At 33.2% G+C, this 25,285-nt stretch overlaps 1 protein-coding gene across 1 annotated transcript; it reads right to left on the reverse strand.

The window, feature by feature from the left end:
• Positions 1–755: 755 nt before the first annotated feature.
• On the reverse strand, positions 756–25,285 carry LOC143226016 (neuroligin-4, X-linked-like). The gene is made up of 8 exons (XM_076456385.1): positions 25,100–25,285; positions 23,633–24,232; positions 17,629–17,775; positions 10,808–10,993; positions 9,381–10,173; positions 7,962–8,077; positions 2,427–2,923; positions 756–2,038 (listed from the first exon to the last, which is right to left on the reverse strand). Exons 2-8 carry the CDS (start codon positions 24,069–24,071, stop codon positions 1,847–1,849), a joined length of 2,370 nt encoding a protein of 789 aa, XP_076312500.1. The 5' UTR covers positions 24,072–24,232; positions 25,100–25,285; the 3' UTR covers positions 756–1,846.

Raw genomic sequence — 25,285 nt, forward strand, 5'->3', positions numbered from 1 at the left:
GCAATGAAACATGTTTACACACCTTCTGTGTTTTGTGGGTTTTTTGTTTGTTTATTTTTCGCGTATCTCATTAGTTTAACTCCTATGTGACAATATCACTTATTCCGTACTTAAAGTTTGAACAGTTTCTTCAAGAAACTGATCATTTATGCTTTCTGTTGTTATACAAACCATACAATTAAAAATAGAATTAAACCATTTGTAATAACTTTAGTAAACTGTATCTTAATAATTACTGTAATAAAAGATTGTTCATTTGAAGTATGGTTTGTTTGTTTTGAATTTCGCGCAAAGCTACACCAGGGCTATCTGCGCTAGCCGTATCTAATTTAGCAGTGTAAGACTAGAAGGAATGCAGCTAGTCATCACCACCCACCGCCAACTCTTGGGTTACTCTTTTACCAACAAATAGCGGGATTGACCGTCACATTAAAACGCCCTCACGGCTGAAAAGGCCATCATGTTTGATGTGACAGGGATTCGAACCCGCGACCCTCAGATCATATGAAGTAAGAACCTTACCCTCCAAGAGCTTATATTGTTTTGTTTCTTATTAAATCACTAGTGTTGGTGGTTGAGTATTGTGATTTTAAGTTTTGTACTCAAAATAATAAAATGAATGAATTTCATTACGTTGTACAAATAAAGAAAGGCCTTGCACTTAAACTATCATCCATGCCAACATCAATATAAAATTAATCAAAGCATATCGTATTACAACACATTTGTCATAACGGAAAAAACTGATTATAATATTTGTTTATTTCTTTTCTTTTATTGTATATTAGAGTTGTATAATATATATTGTATATTGTATTGTATATTGTTTTTCTCATTAAAATGTATGTGTTTTATTGCAAATAGTTTTGATAATTTTCTTAATTAAAATAAAGAGTTAGTTACAAAATGAAAGATTTCAGCTGTCTTGTGTCATTCGTAAGAACCAATTATCTGTATATTCTGTGAGATCCATAACAAAATATTTCTCATAGAAACAAATCTATTAATGAATATATTCTTACTGAAAATAATATAACATAATTAAAGAGAACATATGTAATTTAAACGGTTAGTTAGTTTGTTGTTATTATTAAGCACAAAGCTACACAGATGAATATCTATGCTCTGCTCACCACGGGTATCAAAACCTGGTTTGCAATATAATAATCCACACACATACCACTCTGCCACTGTGAACAATAAAAATAGTTCTTGGCAATATCTGGCAAGTTAAATAAATTTATCAAACACTGCAGGACTGATTTGCTTAATTTAGCTGAGATAATTGACATTGTTATTGTACCTAATTTCATCAAAAACTTTCAATAACTGGTGATCTATTTTTACATTAGTTTCGAATTCTAACAGAATATTTCCACTCGATGAGTTTTATTTGGTTTTATATGTTACTCGTTTCTGTTATGCTGAAGTTTTGTTTCCATATTTGCTGTTACGCTTTTTGGCATACCTCAAAGAAGTTTTTAATAGGCTTACATATATTTTCTAGTTCAGTTTTGTGTTTCTCAAGTTCGCATAAAAAAACTAAAACCATGTTTAAATAAAATGTCTGTGTATTTACAGAAAACGAAGTGCCTGAAAATAATATAATAACGTAGAATATCTCTCACGATTCTGACCTTAAAAAATCAGTGTCAGCAAGGCAATGAGTTAAGCCTATTTAAAAATTAAAGAAACGAATAGATATTAATTGATCACTCAAATAATTACGTCAAACGAAATAAAATCAAAATGTCGCTGTTTTCAGTAAAAATAACAGCCTATAAAGTAATACTGATGTATCAAAGTACAATGAAAAACGGCTACATCTACATTTCTTGAGTTTTCATTATAGAAATCTCGCGCCCAGTGTGATGAAGAAGAGGTTGACCTTCAGGGTGGGTCTTTCCTTGGATTGACCTTGTGTCTGGATTGGAGGCGGAGGTGGAACGTCTTGAAGACTGTTAGAAGCTGTAGGGATTGCTCGTATCATCTGTTTGTTTATTGGACGAGGCGGTATTCTTTCGTTAGGAGCTTTTACCTAAAGCAGAAAAACAGAGGGAAGATCTAAAAATCTTGTTTTCATATTCATTCTTTATATTTTAGCTTCTGTTAACTTTTCCTGTTTTTGACAGGAATTCAAACTCGACCGTGAAATTTGTTGCCCTATTTGACTACTAATAACTATTTTAATATAACAAATGGCAGTAAGATGAAAACAAAAATTATTATTAAAGCATGATATTACTATATGCGTACATTAGAAAAAAAAAATTCAACTATAAGTTTTACGTCAGCTGATAATATTCTTTTGATAGTCGATATCTTATTAAAAATACAGATGTTACTATATTTTGTTTTATAATACGTTTTAAAATATTCATCATAGTTTGAATCTTTAAGCGCTTTGAATAACACAAAGAATAAACCTTGTAATTTTTCTTGTAGAGTTTTGCTTCAATCCTATATTTGTCACGTTGATAAAATACACCAGCAAATATGAGAACGTTTAAAATGAGTAGCGAACAGCCAACGGCAATGGTTACGCTGAGTGCTGTCGAATAGTTCGTATGTCTGAAGACGGTAGCCACTGTATCAGAACTATTAGTTGAAATGGAATGGTCTTCATTTGGAGCCATTGTTAGAGAAACGACATCATCAGTCTGCTTGGAGCTGTCACTAATATTCCACACTTCGGCCAGTGTCGGCAAGGGCAATCCTGGTAAAGACGTCGTAGTCACTGGAAATCCTTGGGAAAAGGGCACCTGGCGGACTATACCGTCGTACATATCAGCATTATTATGTTCGTACAATAAATGGTGATACGGCGGAACACCAACGTCGCTTTTGTCTAACTTCGGAATAAGGTGAAGCCACAAAGACATACGGTGAGCATGGTAGTGGTCACGAACCTTTGGTTTTATTCCTAAAAAAAATAGCAATATTATCTGCTGGTCAGGGAGTTATTCCTAAAATATTTAGCTATGTATTAGTAGGGCTATTTCTGGGTACAATCTGTAAAAATGAGATAACATGATATCTAAAAATTTAAAATTTCTGTGTGCGTGTGTATATTTTATAGCAAAACTATCTGCTGTATATACTGAGGGGAATCGCACTCCTCATTTTATCATTTTAAGTACCCGAAGCTTTACCGTTGATCTATCATGGGACTTAAAATTTGAGACCTCGTTATTAGAGAATATGTTTAGCACATTATTTGACCCTTAATTATCCTTCTCACTGATAATTTAATTCTAAAGCTAAAATTAAGACATTTATTTCAGTTTATTTGAATATGTATTTTCACAAGTTACATCCGTTTTTTTTTCAATTGAGCTACATTCTATAGAAAAACAATCTTTTTTATTTCCTATAACCGTTATGTTTCAATAGTCGCTAACAAAATGTCAGTAAACCAAGTATCAGTAAAGATATATATGTACACAAACACACACACACACACATATACATTCATCATAAAAGAAATTTTGATTTTGAGGCTGATTAGTGACATACGTTGCCAGTATCAAAGTCAAGTAGCAAAATGCTCGTTCTATTTTATTACAATACCCTATTATAGATGTTAAAACATTCTCCAGCACAACAATAGTTTGTGCTAATATGGATGATGATTTTTACTTGTTCAATAAATTAGTAAGGTTCTATATATTTTTTAGCTTCGTCCTCATAGAAACCAGCTTGTAGAACGTAAACAATAAATTATGCAGAACGTTTTACAACAGTTATACTTAAAGTTATAAGCTAAATTAAAGAATCTAATTTTATATAAGTACTTTACTTAATATACTCTTCAAAAAAAGAAACGCAAAAGGCAAAATTTGAGACAAATTGTTAATAAGTTTATTCCGGGTAGTTCTGTATGACATGTGTGAAACTTTGCACATCCACTGCTGAACATCCAAAGTCTGCAACAGCGAAGTCCACGCTTACTAGGTGAAGTTTAACGTCACTCAACGTCAATAACGAGTATACCCCCCGTGAGCATCAATAACTGCTTGGCATCTCCTGCCCATGGAAGCGATGAGATGACGAATCACATCCTGTGGAATGGCTGTCCACTCAGCCTGCAAAGCTGCTGCAAGCTGAGGTAGAGTCTGCGGTTGAGGTTGTCGCCGTCCCAGACGTCAGTCCAACTCGTCCCAAAGATGTTCAATGGGGTTTAAATCTGGTGATCTGGAGAGCCAGGGAAGAACGTTGATGTTGTGGTGTCTCAAGAAGACAGTGGTGAGTCGGGCTGTGTGAGGACGGGCGTTGTCATGTTGAAAAACGTCGTTGATATTCACCATGATGGGTTGCACATGGGGCCTAAAAATCTCGTCGACGGTTGCGTACGGTCTGATCGGAAATCCTATGCAGCCCTGGTATGGTTGAGGCAGTAGACGTCGCAGTGGTAATCCTATCCCGAAGGTGACGTAACCGAATGTTGCGATCTTGTGCGGGCGTGGTCACACGAGGTCTGCCAGATCGTGGACGGTCACGAGTTGATCCATGTTGTTGGTGACGATTCCATAGCATTGAGATGGTGCTTGGGTGGACATTCACAGCTCTGGCAACATCTGATTGAGATTCGCCTGCTTTCAAACGACCAATGGCGTTGTTGCGTTGTGCTTCAGTCAGTCTTGGCGTAACTGTATTGCGTGTGGCTTAACACTGAGCTATGGAAACCGAGAGCCCGTCACTATTATAGGGATTTTGCACATGTTGCACTTGCAGAACATGCAGATCTCTCAAACAAATTTATTGGACACGCATGCGTTTTGACGAAAAATCCGATGTTTTCTTCCGTTTTCAAAGTGCACAACTTTTATTGTCATTTTGGTCTGACAATCAGTGCCTAAACACGTGTAACATCACATACTCTGAGTTTGTAACGTTATTACATATATTTCTCTTTAAAATAACAAAAATATCCCTTTTGCGTTTCTTGTTTTGAAGAGTATAATTGCAGTCTCTCTGTCTGTTAATCATACGGATGATCTTACAGTTTTATTTATGTGACTTAGCAATGTTTATATCGTTCTTATTAGTAAGCACGATCAAATTAAAAACGAAAATACAAGCAATACTTAAACAGGAAACCCAATAATTGAATTTCATATGTTACGTTGTATTGTAACCTACAAAGTCGATAATTTTTCTCGTGATTCATGACATCCCCATGTTTGTTTGTTTGTTTTTTAATTTCGCGCAAAGTTACACGAGGACTATCTGCGATAACCGACCCTAATTTAGCAGTGTAAGAATAGAGAGAAGGCAGCTATTCATCACCACCCACCGCCAACTTTTGGGCTACTCTTTTAGCACTTGAAATTTTTGGCAGGATTAAAGGACATTCATTTTTAGACCTTTTTTTTTCTCTCTCTTTTTATTAGCTATAGTTGTGTTCGCCAAAAATACCAAACGTGAAGCGCGCGTGTATTCCATTCGATTTTATTACTCATCAATATCACTACCAGCCTATGTTGAAACTGAATTGTTTTATTCAGGAGTCAATTAATATATGAGACTTTGGACATGGTTAAATACATAAATCGATAGGGTTTGAGCTTCCGAGTCCTAAACTGTAATTAGACCTCAAGTCTGTAAGGAGATGACGAAAAAGTTTGCATTTGAACAAAAACAGCGATAACAAAAAAATTGTTATGTCGCGGCTAAAATAGTTTTAAAATATCGCTAATTTATAAACTTGTAAAAATACGCCATGTGTTCACTCCTGAAATTAAAAAAATATTTAAAAAGTTACAAGAGTTTGGTTTGTTTTGAATTTCGCGAACAGCAACCCTAGAGTTATCTGTGCTAGCTGTCCCTAATTTAGCAGTGCAAGACTAGAGGGATGGCAGCTAGTCAAAACTTTAACAATTTGAACGTATGTAGTAACACTACATCACCGGAAACATAATAAATTAGTTACAAGATTATAAAAATATATAATTACTAGATGGACTTCCGTAGGTTCCCCAAAGGTGCTCTTTTTCAAATGTGAATAAAACAAAAATTAAGAGAAACAAATATTTTTATTTCTTGCTCTTGAGGTATTGTTTTTGTTTGTTTTGAATTTCGCGACAAAGCTACACGAGGGTTATGTGCGTCAGCCGTCCTTAATTTAGCAGTGTAAGACTAGAGGGAAAACAGCTAGTCATCACCATCCATCGCCAACTCTTGGGCTACTCTTTTACCAACGAATAGTGGAATTGACCGTTACATTACAACGCCCCCATGGTTTATAAAGTGAGCACATTTTGTATGACGGGAATTCGAACCTGCGATTCTAAAATTACGAGTCGAGTGCACTAACCACCTGGCTATATTGGGTTCTTTTTGAAGCATATATTTTCTGCTGTATTGTGGCCATTGGAGTGCATAATTATCCTCATGATACATAGCATACGCAGGTTTTACAAATGTCACGAGAGTACAAGCTGCAACTTTAATCGTCCCTTATGCAATGTGAATTTAGGGTCTACTGACAACATACTATTTTAAAGTGATGCGAGTGGTTAAAACAGGTCACATCTCCAAGCGGTCTTAAGCTCCTTTTCAGAGAAATAAGTAATTTTAACATAGATTAAAAATAGGTTAAAAATAGTCAACAATTTTCTTCATCCCTTTTAACTGTTGAAATGGTTCAACTTTCTTTCTTCAATAAGTACATCACTGGCAGATTTTAACTATTCTAATAGATTTGTATAAAAGAAACAAAGGACTTTTGCTTTCTATAAATTCAAGAAAAATTATCTAGTTTAGCCTTTCAGAATTCCAGTTTAATAATAAATCCCTCTATTACCAAAATAAATGCCGCTGTAACCAGTTTCACAGATATTGCGGTTCTATCATAATAATAATAACACATATCTTAATCGCTGTCCAATAACCAAACTAATCTTTTGAATAATGTATGTTGGTAAGGTGTTTCTTCGTTTTTATTTGAAAGAAAATAACAATAAAAAAAACCTAGTCTAGCTTACTTGATTATCTCCACTCAAAGCACCCTTGCATTAACTTCACTTGTAAAACTTAGGCAAATCAATACCACATACCTTTGGGTGGATACGCGCGTAAATGGTTGCTTCATTGATTTATGCGATCGATGTTATTGTTTTTTTTTTTTCACTTTCGGTTCAAGTTTATTATTGTTATTATTTTTACTTAAAAGAGCTTGCAAACTTCTTTCGTTTCGTGGGTACCTTCACTCAATATTATTTTCTTACACCAAGCATATTTAGACCCATGGTTAAATTTTCAAAATAATTTAACTTCACCAAACTAACTAAATGCCCAAACTAATTTAACAATAGCATTTATACCCTTACTGAACTTGACACTAATTTTCGAAATAGTAATTATTTCCATATTCTGGTTATTGAGTCCTATATGGTTTCCTGTATAAAGACTGTGTAATATCTTCCTTTCGCAAAAAAGCCAACAAAATCGATATGTTAAAATAAAAAAATTGCAGGATATGTGATTGTTTTTTTTAATTCCCCAGTTTCAACTTCTATAAATTCTATCGCTAAATCTTCTACTAAACCATTCATGCATAATTAAGAGACGAAACACCCAATTATCTTTAATTAGGCATATTTTCCTCGTTGTGATTAAGTTGGTTTAAAGTGTTTATTTAGTTTTACTTGTATTAATTTATAAAACGCATGAGTATTAAATTCAACTTTCTTGCACTTCAATGAAACAAGTTTTGCTCTTTTTATTTATGTCACTGAAATTTCGATCTTGAAACTTACTTAAATTTTATTATTTTCAAGATGCATTGATTTTAAATTTCAATATGTCTGAATTAAAAAAACGTAAGTGAATATTTACACTGATAGAGTATTATTAAGGTTTCCTTTTTTATAAATATCAACAAGTTTTTAGTTTATTAAATAAATCTTAAGACATGGAAGCGATTAAAGTGTACCAATCAAGGATAACTGTAATCTTACCTATAGAAATATATTTCTGATGAACAGCGTCATATATTGGCCATTCAAACCTATAAAAATGGCCAATTCCTTTATCATCAACTACATCGCGGTGAAGAAGAGGAATATTTGGATCCCTTTAAAGAGAAAATAAACATAGATGTTTTTATCTAAACTTCAGTTTTCTAAAATGATTTTCCAAATAAAAAACAAAAGCAGACGAACACTTCTTGAAAATAACATTAAACAACATAAGATCTTTGAATTTCTTAAATGCTGTGAATGATAAACTGTTTGACGATCTATTAATGGAAAACTTAACAATTTTTACGGTGATTTTGAAGCTATTAAAAATTATTTGAAATATTTTACGAAACACTGAAGCTCAGCATTTATCAAACTGCGATCTTGTTTACGACATGTTCTTGTTTTTTTTGTTTGTTTTTTGAATTTCGCGCAAAGCTACTCGAGAGCTATCTTTGCTAGCCGTCCCTAATTTAGCAGTCTAAGACTAGAGGGAAGGCATATAATCATCCCCACCTACCGCCAACTCTTAGGCTACTCTTTTACCAACGAATAGTAGGATTGACCGTCACATATAACGCCCCCACGGCTGAAAGAGCGAGCATGTTTGGTGCGACCGGGACGACGTGTTCTGACTACAGAGTTTACAGTTGTTTTTAATATTAAAGCAAATTATACTGAATAGAATATGTGAGATATAACATTTTCATGGCGTTAAGTATGGTGGTATCAGTCGTAGGGGTAACACAAAGTGTTCACATCTATTAAATGAAACTAGTTTTCCCCACTACCAAGAAAATTCTCTTCCATCTTGTACACATAATCCTTCCTATTAGCATAACTTCACTAGTCGTTCTAATAGGCATAGCTTTAATAGTTGTTCCTGCTAGAATAACTTCAATAATAGCTTCTGTTGGCATAAGTTTAATAGACGTTGCTGTATTTTTAATAGTCATTGTTGTTTGTATAGCTTTAATAATCATTCATGTCGGTATATCCTCTTGGCATAATTTTAATAGTTGTTTCTTTTGATAACATTTTAATAGTAGTTCCCTTAGACATAGCTTTAACAATAACGAAATTTATCTACCTAATGTTTTCCTTCGGCCCACTTTGTTTACGTGTGTTTTTCTTACAGCAAAGCCACTTCGGGCTATCTGCTGTGTCTCCCGAGGGGAACCGAATCCCTGATTTTAGAGTTGTTAATCCGTAGACTTACCGCTGTCCCAGCGGTGGACACTTTGTTTGCATATACAACAAGTACACCTTAGTTACCTTACCACACTGGAACATAAATTAGCAAATATTATCGTATTAATTGTTCATTTCATATCTATAAATTACTAGTTTATAATATACGAACAAAGCTGACTTGTTTTTAAGACTAAAACCTACTGTCCTGTTTTGTTGTCTTACCCATATTTTGCGAAATTTGTCCAATACATCATGACAGCCATGGACAGCGTTACTTCGGCGTGGGTGAAGTTTTGTTGGAAATGTGATAAGACCCCGTCAACCAAAGGAGCACCGAACACATAGGGAAGTTCTTCACCGTGAACACATCCCAATCTTTCTGGGTAATCTCCGTGCTCTGTCTGGTGTCCAAATACGTAGAAAAAAGTTCTGGAGTTGGCCTTGGAATGATAATTCACTAGCCGAATGAGTGGCGCTACAATCAAGGCATCACCTAAGGCGTTCGCTGTGTTCTGCCTTATATTCATTGGGTGCTGCACAGTTTTAGCCCAGTCTGTGTATTCGTTAATAATTGTAAGAAATATTTCTTGAAGATGGTAGGTGCAAACATTTCTGACGAGAGTACGTATTAGTTTGTCTCTTCGTTCTGGTTCTATTCCATATTTCTCGTCTCGAGACGAGAAGTGATGATAAAATTCGTTTCTAGTCACTCCAGCTAAGAGCTCATATTGACTGTACACGTCAGGGTAATTTCTCAGCAGTAGCTCTGGGTCGTTTGGAATCACAATTCCATCTACAGTCGGGCCAAAGGCTGTCAGGTGTTCGGGAACTAATAATTGAACCCGCATGATGTCGGATAAAGACTGTTGTCTCATACAGGCCACTAAGAGGGCATGATCTTCAAATGGACACCCAAGAACTCTTGCCAGGTGTCGCGTGTAGGTTACCGCTTCTGGAGCAGTGGCCCACGGACTAAGAACAGAACCACTTTGCAGGATTACTCGTGAAAATAGATCTGCAGTGAGTTAAATAACAGATATTACCAGATAATGTAACAGATAAGTGAAAAAATAATACCTGAAACAAGTTATATATTTAATATTTTGTACATTTCAACATAACATTGAAGAAGAATGACAAACATTTGGTTTCTGTCATGTTTAATTCCTTTTAGTACAACTATTTCACGTTCTTACAATGAAAAATTATTTAGACTTCCCACATAATACAACTAACTAGATGTTGTAGTCCTCTTCTGTTTATGATGTGTTACAAAGAGGGGGCCAAAATAATTTTTAGAACTTTGTTATTGACAAACATTTAGCATGGATCATATGCTAGCCAAAGAGCGAGGGATTTTTGTGCTGAATATGTAATGAATAACAGGAAAAAGTGTTGCAATATATGAATAGTTTTGACAGTCTGCATTCTTATCAAAAGTCCTGCTAGCTGCTACAAAGAACAATGCCACACAGTTACATGTAAAACAATAAATAGAATGACCAGGATCTTAAATTACTAAAAGAGAAAACCTGAAGACGAAATGGGGACACTGTATTTATAGGTTTGTACTGGTGATTGCCACTATGAAACTTGCTGAGCTCGGAAAATGAAATAAAGGTCTACATTGACATGTAAATAAATCTAACCTTTAGCCATTGGAGACAACATAAGCAGGTTAACGAGAGCTGCTCCGTGTCCATGACCGAGAACCGTCACATTATTCGGGTTACCTCCAAACTCCACAATGTTTTCTTTAATCCAGTGTAGAGCTGCCACCTGGTCCATGAGGCCATAATTTCCGCGGGCTGCTCCCGTTAATGTAGGAAGAAATCCTGCAACAATTAAATATAATGTCTATATCGAATTCTTAAGGAACACAAAGGGTTTATTATACCAACCAGTACAATGTCCGTCAAGTTTAGGATGGTGCTGGACTTCAAAGCCTGCATTTGAAAAAGAAATAATATATTTATATATTTTTAAAACTTTCTTCATTTACGTAACGCGTAAAGGTCGCCTTCCACAGTTGCAACACTCAAATTACCTCTGGAAGCAACATCAGCACAAGAACTGTTCGTCCAGAGTTTCATGAAATGGATTTCCATCGCTGAGATCACCTAAGATCACCATGCTCAATGCCAAGCATTGGCTGAAGTGGTGTAAAGCACACCATTATTGGACTCTGGAGCTGTGGAAATGTGTTCTCCATAGTAATGAATCGCGTTTACTATCTTGCAGTTTGACGGACAAATCTGAGTTTGACAGATGCCAAAAGAACGCTACCTGCCTGAATGCATAGTTCCAACTGTAAAGATTTGTGGAGGATGAATAATGGTCTGGGGCTGTTTTTCATGATTTGGACTAGACTCTTTAGTTCCAGTGAAGGGAAATCTTAATGCTACAGTATACAATGACATTCTAGAGAATTTTGTAATTGCAACTTGTGGCAACAGTTTGGGGAAGGCCCTTTTTATTTTCACCATGATAAGGCCCACGTGCACAAAGCGAGGTCCATAAAGACATGGTGTGCCGAGATTGGCGTGAAAGAACTTGACTGGTCTCAACCCTATCGAACACCTTTGGGATGAATGGGAACGCCGACTACGAGCCAGGCCTTCTCGCCCGACATCAGTGCCTGACCTCACTAAGGCTATTGTGGCTGAATATGAGAGAATCCCCGCATCCATATTTCAAAATCTAGTGAAAATTCTTCCGAGAAGCGTTAAGGCTGTTATAGCAGCAAAGGGGGGACCAAATCCATATCAGTGCCCCATGGTTTTGGAATGAGATGTTCAACCAGCACATATGGGTGTCATGGTCGGGTGTCTGCATACTTTTGGCCATGTAGTGTATTAAACCAGTAACTGTAAAAACGTTATAACATTTCTAAATCAAAAACGTAACCGAGTATTATGGTATTTAGTGATTACGTGACATGTAGACATAACGTATTTCCTGGTGACGAGAAAACCACTTGAAGTAAAAATGTATCTCAGAACAGCTGGTATGGATATTAACACTTGTTATTAATAAAGCAGAAACTAATAAAGCTTTATTATATCTGACATTCAGACATAACACATGTTTTCTACCCCTTAGTTAATATGCACATTTTTCAAATGTTGTCTACATATCGTCTGTAGTTTTGATATAGAATGATCCATCAAAGGTATCACTAAGTTCATTTCGCTCTGGTTTCTCAAATCTTCTACCTGGTGTCTCATACTTTTCCCGATGAAGAAAAAATTATTTAACATACTGTACGTAGAAATAACAAACGATATTTTTATTGGCAATTCTTGTGATGCTTCAAGTATATAACAACCCTTGTCACGAAATAGATGTGACACTTAGTCGCGTGGGTAGCGTATTATCCTTAAGAATAATGAAATCGTTTCTATTTTAGTATGTAATACTTTATTCTTCAATGTAATTTAAGATGATTCAAGACCACTGCAGATCCTGAACTGCTTTAACAACAGCGATAAATATATAATAATTACACCACAAAACAAATTTGCATTAAGCTTTAATTGTGTTGGTATTAAAATAGTCAGTTTTCTAGAGTTTAATAGTATCCAGTCTCTACAATCACTTGGACTTCACTAGAGTAGTAAGATAACTCAGAGTTTTTTACGTAAACAATTTCTGGCAAATCACCTGTATTCGATTACTCTATAGGAAATCAATGAACTTGAGAGAAACACAGTTCTAAACTGATAGTTGAAGAATACAGTATAAAACCTTATTACCTCATGGTTCACAAACAGAAGCTAAAAATGTACCAAAACTTTAATGATTTAAAAGATTGCTAAGGAATATTATGTAATATTCAATTTACGAAACTGGCTTTATTTTAAAGCTAAATAATCAACTACGTTTTTAAATACCTGTCATCAATTACACTAATTATTAATTTTAAACAGAAATCACTATAATTTTGACCAAGTTTCGTAATTGTGGTCACAACGAATCATGGTCGTGCGGCAACATTGATAAAACTTAGTAAATGTAGGTGTACTAAAGTAACAACAACTGTAACTAGATTAAACCAATAAGACTATGTAACGTCGTGCCTGTTTCCCTTATATATAATGAACGCCATTATCAAACCATGAATTATAAAATGAAACGCTTCTCAACTGATATTCTGCAAATCAAAATAGCTAGTTCCTGGTAATATTCGTATGATGTCTTGTGAACTGTTTGACATCAATTACAGTACCGATACCAGCATCTTGATGACATGTTTTAAGAATATCTATTCCAAAATATCATCAAGAAGAAGGCAAATTTAAAGCAACTTAGCATTAACAAGGATATATGTTGAAATTAATATTACGTCTTGGATAATACTTGTTACTGTTTCGTTTGTTTTTATTTTTCTGAATGAATATGTTTATCCCATTTGATACATATTGTTTGTTTTTATTTTCTGAATAGACCTGTTATCCCACTTGATACATATTACTTTGTTTTTATTTTTCTAATAGATCTGTTAGCCCAGTTGATACATATATTTTGCTTTTATTTTTCCAATGTATCTGTTATTCCTATTGATACATATTGATTGTTTTTATTTTTCTGAATGGATCCGTTTATTCAAGTTGATACATATTACTTTGTTTCCAAATATATTAAGCAAAAAAGTAAAAAAAGAAACTCATTTCTTGTAAATTATAAATATTCAATCTTAACGTATTTTCATGACCTGAGTGTATAAATATTCTGCACACGAAATAGCTGTTGCATTGTTACATACCCTTCCCTAAAACGATTAATTTTTTGGTAACATAATATTACTTATGAAACGCCAAACAATATCAAAATATATTTTTGATACAAGCAGATTAACGCAACTTTAGATCGATTATGGCTGTTACGTAAGATGCTGATTAGTGTATTTAAAATAATTTGAATATAACATACTGAACCACATATATACAGAGAGACAGATGCAAACCTAGTAATAAATGCATTAACGTATGAAACAATATACCTTCAGAGTAATCAAATACTCAGTAACCTTACGGCATGAAATATCTGCCATTTGTGGAACAGATGGGGATTTATAAGTTTGTGAATAACCCACTGTTTAAAACGATTGACCTATTTTATTTGCAAATATTTTTGTACATAAAATAATTAACACAATTCTTAAAGCTTTCAGAAGGTAACGTGTTTACATTCGTGCTGGTGATTCTCACAGTCCCCAGAACGTGACAGCACGTTGTTGGACGCGATTTTAAATTGTTTCTAGAACGTGAAAGTGAGTTATTTCTAGGACATGGTAATATATTGTTTCTAGAGCTTAGTGTTGTAGTTCTAGGAAGATTCAGAGTTCCGGAAATATAATGATGATTCATTACATCGTTTTCATGTTACATTAAATATAGCGATACCGGCCATTGTTTTTATATCAGCATTCGTGTTGCAGCAGACCTAATGATGGTTAATCTTGCAAATTGCTTTGACTAGTACTTAGATTACAGTAAACCTAATGTCGGTAAATATTGCACATTGCTTTTCGCAATAACTACATTAAGTGTACTGATTGCTAATCTCACATATTATTTTTTATGGGTAATTAGATTTAATACTGCCATTGTATTTACCCGAATATTTGTGTTTCAGTAAATCTAATAATGAAAAATTAATTTTGCATGTTGTCTTTTCATTGGTATTAAAGCTAAGTAAACAAAATATGATTAGTTCAGAACGTTCTTTAATTACATTACATCACACAGGTCAGCACGAGAGATGCACAACTACTAAACCTAAAATTAATTCAAAAGATAATTTATCAGTAAGCTGTAAAAGTATCACTAACTGTACAGGATGTGCTAAAGTTTTGCTTAAACATTTTTATAGGTTGCATTAAACTTACTTGATGAATAAATAAACAGTTTTATTTATTCATAAGGATGTGAGTACCACAAAAGTGTTTAAAAACATAACGAAATTTAAAAGACTATTTAAAGATAGCAAGTATGTTTAGTTTTGGAGCAATTTCTTCCTTTATTTTTGTTTTCAATTCTTTAAATATTACGTAGAGTTCCAGAATATTAATAACGTTTTGTGGATAAGAAACATCATTTGTGGACAGATATAGAATAATTGCTCATTGGATAAGTGTAGTGTAGTTACAGTTTGTTTCAGAGCAAAGCCACATTATGTTATCTGCTGCATCAACCACGGGTATTCGAGTGTTAACGTAGTAATTCCATAAACCGAATATCAGTTTAATGTTTTTAATATTATATATGACCAGAGCGATATTTACTCTCGAGTAAGACGAAAAAGTAGCATATTATATCACGTTATTCGTGCAACATCGCGATGGTTTCCACAGTACCTAACACGTACTTACATCGTGTTATTAACAATAAATAGGCATTTCAAGATTTTTATTGAGGTAAACTTCGTGCCTCCAAATTCGAACGAGATCTTGTAAAACGTGTTTTGTGAGATTATTTCATTTTTTAACGAATATTATTAGGGAGTGACTTTTCCCGTAAGCTTACACAAATGTACTTTCCAGCTATGAAAAGCTTTCAGAAAAAAAAAAGAGAAGTTTATTTCATGTAGGACAATCAATCAACCACTAGAGTCAACCAGTGTACACTAACAGTGTCGAGGATGTATATAACTAAACATCACCCCGTTCATAAAAGTATAATGTATTTTATGCAACGTTCCGTAAAATGAGGCATTATGAATGTATTTTAAGGATAAGAACAAAAGCAAAAAGATAACCTTTGATAAGGCCGATGAAATGGAAGTCACTCAGATCTAAGTCAGAATAAAATAGAATAAGACCAACTTTGTTTATAGTTAAGTTTTTTAAGTGGGCTGTATACCAACTGTCGCATACGATAACAATAGCAGCTGACGGATAATACACTTAACAACGACTCATTCATATCTATCTATAGAAAAGGAAATCCTAATAATGTTTAACAAGTCACATGCATAAACCAGTGACGACTTACAGTGGTTGTGTTGTAAGAAAAACCTTGGTTTATCACTTCCTTAAACAAAAATATAAAGTGTAAAATAGTCACAGTTACACCACATTGATAATTATTTCTGGAACTTAAACCATGTATCGCACACCATTAGTTGTTTTTATAAGTTTTAACGCTATAAAAATTATCATATGCCAATAATTGTTGTCCTTCTCATACTTATGACCATGACTGGGATTCAGAAGCTAACATTTCTCATCGTGTTAAAGATATTGTAAACATTTCTACGATTTAAACCGTTTTTATCCACAAAGTTCTTCAAATATATATGCCTTATTAAAATAAAATATTTATTAATTATTTAACGTGAATCCGCATTCAGTTTCTGATCACTGAACAACTGGTAAGTTATGATTAATTATGTAAAGTTATTTATTATCCAACGGAAAGTTTGACATTCCTACTACATTTTAAATAGTAATACGTTTAAAATACCAACAACCTGCCCTTAATCTTTATATATAGATTCTTTTTGTTACTTTACAGAACGTATTTGTTGTTACTTCAGTAGCACAGCGGTATGCCTGCGGACGTACAACGCTAGAAATGGGCTTCAATACCTCTGTGGACAGACTACAGCGAGTCCATTGTGTAGCTTTGTGCTTAACTTCGAACAAACAAATCGTCATGCTCTCTGAACTCATTTCCAATGCCTTAAAATTAACGGTTTTTGATAAACTACCAAAAGTACTTATTTTTAATATTACACATTTAAATGTTTGTTTTCCTTTAAGTTCAAATTTACACAATAAAAATGTCTGCGACATTCTAACTGCAGATATGAAGCCTCGAACTTTAGCGTTATAAGCATGCAAGTTTACCGCTGAATCACTGGAGTATATGTAGAAGATATATACAAAATAGTTTATGTTCCCCTTTATTGTTCGAGTGACGTGCTTGGTTTAAACTGAAATATCATTTTACGACTGTCATTAAAAATAAGCATCTGGTTTATTATAGTGGTAAGATATCATTTTTTTAAATGTCTCACAAAATTGAAGAATACATAAAGATATTAAATGGAATATTCTAGATACAGAATATTCACTAAGCTCTTCACCAAGATGTTGACAGATTTTTTTTCATCGGTTAGGAAAAGGTTTCAGAATTTTAATGAATGAATATTGGAATGTAATTCAGATACGAAATTCTTGATGACGAGAAAAACACATGGAATAAAAATGTATACCAGAACGTCTGGTATGGTTAACCTGAATATGACCTTGGAAGGTCGAAACGTTGTTCTCTGCTTTATTAATAATAGTGTTGATACCCATACCAGCCGTTCTGAGATACATTCAGACGTGAAATGTTTAGGCAATATACAAAAATGGAGCGAACAACATTATAGTTTTCGCTAAATGAACTGTTATAGACAAAAGTTTTAAATATAAATATGTTGTCATTATTAATAAATATGAATATAATTAGATGCTCACCCAGAACTCCTAACCGAAAGTTTAAGGTAACAATAATAACTTCAGCGTGACTAGCAACCACACTTCCATCATATATATTACCAGAATTCCATTCGTAGGACTCTCCGTGAATAATAACGATAACTGGAAAACGAGATGTTTCTCTACCTATAAAACAAAGAAACAAGTTAATGAACAGTAACAATAATGAGCAGGAAAACAAATTGTGATAACAAATATTGAATATAAACATGTGACAATAACAAAAGATAAAATGAAACCAACAAATAACAAAAAGTAATAAATATTTACCAAACAACAATGCTTTATCAACAAGTATACACAATAAAAAATAAAAATTATTGAAAACAGAAAACAATTGGTACCAATACATAATTAAAACTAGCAAGAATGAACTGTGAACAGTAAAAAAAAAACATTTAGTTAACTGATGAAAAACAAATGAATAGGTGACAATATTCAACAACACTTAACGAACAAGTGAAATCTGTAAACAAAGTAAAAGAGACAACAATAAATAATGATAAACTGCGGTGATAAACATTGAACAATTGGTAAATAAAGTTATGAAAGTAAAAGTATAGATTTTTGTCAAGGGACAAAATTAATTAAAATTAATGAATAATGAACCATTGTGAGACATTAAGTAGAGAAACATAAAATCTTGAAAGATAATAATTAAAAACAAAGACAATAATGAGGGAACAGAAAAGATTTTTTTCAACTAACAAAATAACAAGGATAGAAAGCATTAATAGAAAACAATTGCTGTAAATTTCATCAAATAATAAAAAACAGAAAAAGTAGAAATAATGGATGAAATACAAATGACGGCAATCAATAAAGAATTGTTAGAAACGTATAATGAAAAATAACAGTAGGTAATTAAAAACCAATAATATTCACTGTAAAAGTAATAGAAGCAAATGACAAGAATAATGCAGTAGATAATTGCTAAGAGACAATATTTGACTAATGAAAGTGATAAATGAATGGTGAAAGAACTACAATATTTAGAAGAAACTGGTTTAAATAAACAATGAAAAGCAGCATCGTTAATAATCACAAGTAATAATATTCAGTTAAATTGCAAACAATAAGTAATAAAACAGTAATAGATAATAAGTAACAAAAATATAATCATATTGAAAAAATGGAAAATATTTAGGAAAAAAATTAAAAGATTAGGAATAGGTGCAACAAAAATTGAGAAAACAAAGTAGTCACTACCATCCTGAACACTTTCATATTATTATTATACTTAAATGACTACCACCATTGAAATGAAATGACTCACAAGGGGGCGTGTCAAACATCTGGTCAAAGTCTACTTTGTTTATGCTTTCTATTCTGTATACAGTAAGCCAGATGAATAAAATTTATCAAATTTAGTTATACTTGTCATACGATGACCAGAGGTTTTTGTTAATCGTATTATTGGAAGAAATGCATGTTTATATGGCCCCAGAATAATCAGATATTTATGTGGACCCACAACTTGTATGGTTTTTTATTGTTTTTTACAACTTTTCCGTCCTTTAACGATTACACGAGGAGGTAATTCAATTTTGTACAATAACTATATAGGTGGATTAAAATACAAATATAACATAATGGTATGTGGTATCTATGCATCTACGTCATATATTCATTACTGTTTGTACAAAAGTAGAAATATTACAGATACACTTTTGTTTGTACCCGTAAGTCGTATACCAGGAACACATAAAAACGAAGTAGACACTGACACACTTTCGGACCTCGTGAGATTGTAGACAGGAAGTTTTAACATACTATGTTTGTTCCTACATTGCTTTGATGCATCCACTCCTACACTTTAATTTTTTTAAATATGTTTTCCTTTTCGTTCATGTACTTTTCACATACAAAGTTATGTTAATATCTTGTCTATATGTTATTAGTGAGGGTGTACAACATAATATTCTGGTATGTGGAAATAACTGTACATGTGTGTATATGGTGTGCATTCTCTTCATTTATTGCGTGGGTACGCGTTGAGAGTGTGCATGTATGCTGTACATGTGATGTCACACACTTTAATTTGCAATTAGGTGAAGTAGTATGAGTTGTGGCTGTGTGCATACACCAAGAGTTGATAGTTTATTAACTTAATTAACTCCTTCGTCTGGTTTAGGCAATAATTAGAATTTCACGTAGGTAAAACTTGTAATGCAGATTGGTATTTATGAAAGAATCAAGTACTATTCGTGTAACTGAGTTGAACTTGGTACAAGTAGTTTCAACTTGTCTTCGGTTGAATGGGAAGCTTGTTAGATAGGAGTAGCACAATTAGACAAAATTGTAGTCTCACTTCAGCACAAATGGAAGAAATCCAGATGAAATGAATGCAATACTGTTTCAACCTAAAAAAAATTAGAGATCACAACCAGACCAACAAAATAATCAACATATTAAATAGTACACCTCCAGTGCATGATTGCACGTCCATAAAAGCTGACTTATTCAGCCTCGCAGTCAGAATTCATCTTATAAACACTTTCAACTTGATGAATTTTTTCACAACAAAAACTGGAAAAAAATTACTTTCCATCCAAAGCTTGTATGCAACAAAAACTGGTTGCCGCAGTTTGAACTACCTGTAGACTGCCATGCTAAGTATTAAATACTTAATGAAAGCAAAATTAATTAATTTACAGAAAGTGTTATGAATTCCTTGAAAAATAGCATAATTCGTCTTCTAGCCTGGTTACTGTAGTTCCTCTCAAAGCTCGCCCTATGTTGGCATACCATTACTCACAGTTTCCATATTTTGTCTTATAGCGCTGTAGGTTGAGAAGAGCACACCACATTCGCTGTTTAATTTAACCGCACGTACTCAGTGTATGGAGTGAGCGAGAGGAAATGTGTAGTTTAAAATGGCGTCTCTGTTCAAGGTATTACCTGACGTACGTCAAATAGCTTTTCTTTTGAAGGATGTTTAATGTAGAAAAATGCAAAGACGAGAACGCAGTCCGTGTAAAATTGCTATATTTTGTTATACAACTAAAAGTGCTAGAAATGTCAGTCAGTCAGTGAGAAATTTGTAATTTATTGTTTAAATGTTGTTAAAAGTGTATATGAATTTGTATTGTATGTAATTTATATCCGTCCAGTTCTTACTGCAATAGATATTGTACTTATAAAACCAAATGACTTTCAATTGTTTATTCATGTGTCATACTTCTTATGTCAAATAACCATCAAAGTAATAAAAAAAACCTTTTAAATTCTGCAACTTACTTTCAAGTGAAAGATTTATGTCTTTCATACTGAATTTTCAATAAAACTAATAGAAATAAGAATCTTTGGCGAGTATTAAATCACAAACGTAAAAACAATGTTTCCTAGGATTAGAGAACTTTAGTGCTAACAAAAACGCATTAACAACGATCATTACGTTTTGTTTTTCTGAAGGATTTTGTTTGTTTGTTTTTGAATTTCGCGCAAAGCTACACGAGGGCTTTTTGCTCTAGCCGTCCATAATTTAGCAGTGTAAGACTAGAGAGAAGGCAGATAGTCATTACCACCCATCGCAAACTCTGGGGCTACTCTTTTATTAACGAATAGTGGAATTGATCGTAAAATTATAACGACCTCAAGGCTGAAAGGGCAAGTACCTTTGATGTGACGGAAATTCGAACCCGCCTCCCTCAGATTACGAGTCGACTGCCTTAACCACCTGGCCACCTAGAAACTAGTGCAGAGAGCTCTCGTGCAGCTTTGCGCGAAAATGCAAAACAAATCAAGTTATGGACATTAGGTTTCACAGCTAGATACGCTATCTTAGCTCTTTCCGATATAAAAAGTATGTTACTCAAAAATTATCTTTTAAATTGTATCTTCTGAACTTAATGCAATAAAAAACACTTGATTTATAATTATAAACAAACAAAATCTTCAATCGCGCAGAAGTAGGCATTTAAAGATTATAAACTCGAAAAGCTATAAGACATTTTTAGAGAGCCTTCTTTTGCACGTCAAACTCTCTATAACTACATAGTTTCTCTGAAACAGTTTAGTCATGCTAGAAGTATAAACAGTTAAAGAAAGTACCAGGTTAACCAAGCATAAAGTCCTCGACCAGAAAGAAATAGCTCCCAACCTTATAGTATACTTTTGAAATTACGATTTCATAAAAAATACTTACCTGTATGAAGGTCGATATGATGAAACCGTTAAAACAATGTCATAAGTTTTAAGCAGTAACAAAAAAAATACATTGCACAAGGTCCGCGTATTCTCCAATAGAAACTTAATTTGTTGTTCCTTTTCTTAGTGCAATGCCACATAATAGGCAACCTGCATGTGATTCCTCACGGGTGATCGAGACTCAGACGTTATCATTGTAGGATCATAAATCTACAGCTTACCAACTGGGAGACATGGGGCTTAATTAATTATTTAAGCACATTTGATAAAAGAATATTATAAAGTGATGAAGTCACTTAAATTTAACCATACTAATAAAACTCAATCACATCATAAAATATGTAGTTTTAAACATTATAATATATTTAATGTTTATTAAATGATTGCTGCCTTGTCCAGTTGAAATATAAATCTTCATCAAAAACGTTTAGTGTAGGCGTTAATCAATGAAACAACACGATCTTGTCTCGCTTATGTACCATCAGATTCCATAGTTCTTAACCAATTATTTTAATATAACTATTGACTGATTGAATAGTTACCTTTATCTACTCTCTATTTAGATAAAGAAACACAAAACATGCTCTGAGATAAGAAAAAGATGTATAAATATTTCAATAATTATTTTTCTCTGCTAAGCTTCCCATGATTATCAAATATAAATCCACTAGGTTTTCGTGTTATATTGTGATAATTCTCAGAACGTGGCATTTATTACGTTCTTTGTACTAATTAGTGAGATAGATTCTCCTTGAAAGTTACATTATCTGAATAATCTACCATATTTCACATCTCAGTTATCATACGAACTCATATTACAATTTTATCATAACGAGCGAATTTTGCACTCATTTAGGATATTTAATTGAAACAAGCATGTATAATTATTTCCAAGGAAACCATGAAGTTTTTGTTATGAAATCTCCACCCAAGAAATGTGTAATTAACGTGCATAAGTTAAATGTTGAACATATGAATTATTTACATATACTTAAACGGGAATATTTTAGCAGTGGTAATGATCTATTCCGATATCTTGAAACCCTAGATATTATTCCCAAATTGTACAAAATTCCGTTGTTTTATTTTGTAAATTTCTGTATGTGTTTAAAGGTAAAATTACTGACTGGACTGTCTGCACTGGGTCCAACTGTGGTCTCGGATTTCGAATCTTAGCGTTATAAACCAATAACTTTACAGGATTTAAATTGTAATTATTGTAATAATTTTTGTTTGAAATCAGTAATTTTTGTTGTTATTCTTATGTTTTTTATCATCACAAAAGGTTCCAAATAAGCATATGTGCTATAAAATTTAGCATTTAGCGACTTAATTGTATATATTTAAAGTTCTTGAAACATATTTTGTTCTTTGGAAGATTATACATTAATTTTCTCAAAAGAAAACTGTTTCAAACTCTTTATATATACTTTTTGAGTGAGTACCTCTGCAAAGAAAAAAATATTTCAAATTAAATATGTTTTCAATGGTAAAATATAAAGAACTGTGAACTGCAGCATAACCTACTAGAGAATTTTTACATTGTGTAAAAGAAGAAACGTTTAAGAAACTGCTTTACCTTCAGCCTGACGATTTAAAAACACATAATTATTTTTCCTTAACACTATCTACTTTAGTAGGTTAAACACGTTTACAGTCTAGTTATTGAAACTTCAAAAACATTTATCAATTTATTCAAATTATAAGGTGATGTTTTGTTCACATTTTCCTCCGTCAGGTTTGATGACTCAGAAAACCTCGCGATCGTATTTGCAAACGTTAACATCTTGTGTGAGTTTTGGTTTGATAATTCTAGTCAACTTTGTCTACTTACGCCTTGTCGGAGAATATATATTCAGGTATAAACAGTCCTCGCTCTGGTTACGAAGAAAATAGAGAAGGCGTCGCAGGTAAGCCAGACGTCCAGGGGTCATCTTTTTCAGAGCTTCGGTCTCATTTCGAATATCTGGATATTTCTGAGGACAGACGGGACCAAACCGATCCGCTGTCCTTACTCCTCTCCAAGGGGGAGGGGTAACAGGTGGCATGAAGCGAAGTGACCCTGTAGGCGCCCGAGCATAAGGAATGCCGAGAAACACTTCAGCAGGTCTTAAGTGTTCATTAGAAAATATTTTTGTAAAACCTCGCAAAGAACCAAATTTAGTTCTCACCACACGAGAATAATAGCTTCTGATAACAGTAGAGGAACGAGGATGTATGAAGGACACAAATGAAACTAAAGTAAAAATAAATATAGCAAGTGTTCTTGTCATGGTTTAGTCCTCCATCTATCCAACATTTACATATTCACATATATAATATGAAAGTAAGGTGAATATAACATGGATATCCACGAGGGTATTAAACTAGAGTGTCAAGTATAATGGAAACTCTTCAAGTAGACCGTTCACAGCAACAACACATCGCATCAGTTCTGGAAGAGAAATTATATGCAAAATTATTCTGAGAAAGAAAAAAATAAATATTATTCTATATTCGATTAAGAATGTAAGGTTGTTCACTGAGATAAATGTTTTGTTTTGAAACAAACATCATTAAAAAACGCTGGACTATTCTTATTTTTAATGTGATCTTAATCCAAATATCAGGAACTTAATCAAACAAGCAAAACTACCGATGTTATTTTTGCGTAAGAACCCTCTATGCTGCATTATGTTTACAAAAGTATCAAGTAAAAAGTAAACAGTATGTAAAACAGTTTAGTATTGTTATATGTAACTTACATTTCCATCTAAGTTTCAGTAAGCTAATAACAAACAAAATAGGTTCTCAACATTGGTTTAAAAATCAAATAATTGATATGTTTAGGACATAGCCAAATCTAAACGAAAATAATTTTACTTTCCTTGAAATAACATACACTCATTTCAGATAAAAACAACCACTGTTTGTTGGTTTAAACATCGAGAAATACTTTACAAAGTACTTGTAAATGCATTTATATTATTATTGTCAGATTATAATCTGCAAATGACTCAAGTCTAGAAGTTTAAAGAGCTACATTTTCTGAAAGATTTTTCCTATCAAAAATCTTACTTTATATTTTACACTGAATGTTCAGCTTTATTCATGAATCCGTAACGAATATACTTTTCAACCACGAATATAGTGTTTTAAAAATTGACTGATATACAAAAACAGTGGCCGTATGTAAGAACAACATTTAGAGAAACGTCTTAAGAAATAGTTTAGACAAAAACATTAGCTTAAAGGTATCTTTTCTCTCGACCTTAATCAGTTAATTGTCAGTTATTTGATTAAAGTTTTTAATAATACTTACTTCGACCAGAGATTAAGGCGCTACTGTACGAATAATTCTTGTTTTTCAAGTGTTAGACTATATACTAGACTACAGCAGCACAATGCAAAAGCGCAAAAACACACACGCCCTCGAACCTAAAATAAACCTATCTACGTTTCATGAGCATGTTCCGTTTGTCGAAAGAGAGCCCTAGTGTCTCCAATG

The sequence above is a fragment of the Tachypleus tridentatus genome, chromosome 9 (genome assembly GCF_004210375.1).
Source record: "Tachypleus tridentatus isolate NWPU-2018 chromosome 9, ASM421037v1, whole genome shotgun sequence".
In the NCBI taxonomy this organism is placed as follows: domain Eukaryota; kingdom Metazoa; phylum Arthropoda; class Merostomata; order Xiphosura; family Limulidae; genus Tachypleus; species Tachypleus tridentatus.

Excerpts from the sequence above, each read along its gene's own strand:
- LOC143226016 (XM_076456385.1), bottom strand. The coding sequence starts at position 24,071 with ATGACAAGAACACTTGCTATATTTATTTTTACTTTAGTTTCATTTGTG. Across the intron at positions 17,776-23,632 it reads TATATATTCTCCGACAAGGC|GTAGAGAAACATCTCGTTTT; the intron begins GTAAGTAGACAA and ends TTTGTTTTATAG. Across the intron at positions 2,039-2,426 it reads TCTACAAGAAAAATTACAAG|GTAAAAGCTCCTAACGAAAG; the intron begins GTTTATTCTTTG and ends TTTCTGCTTTAG.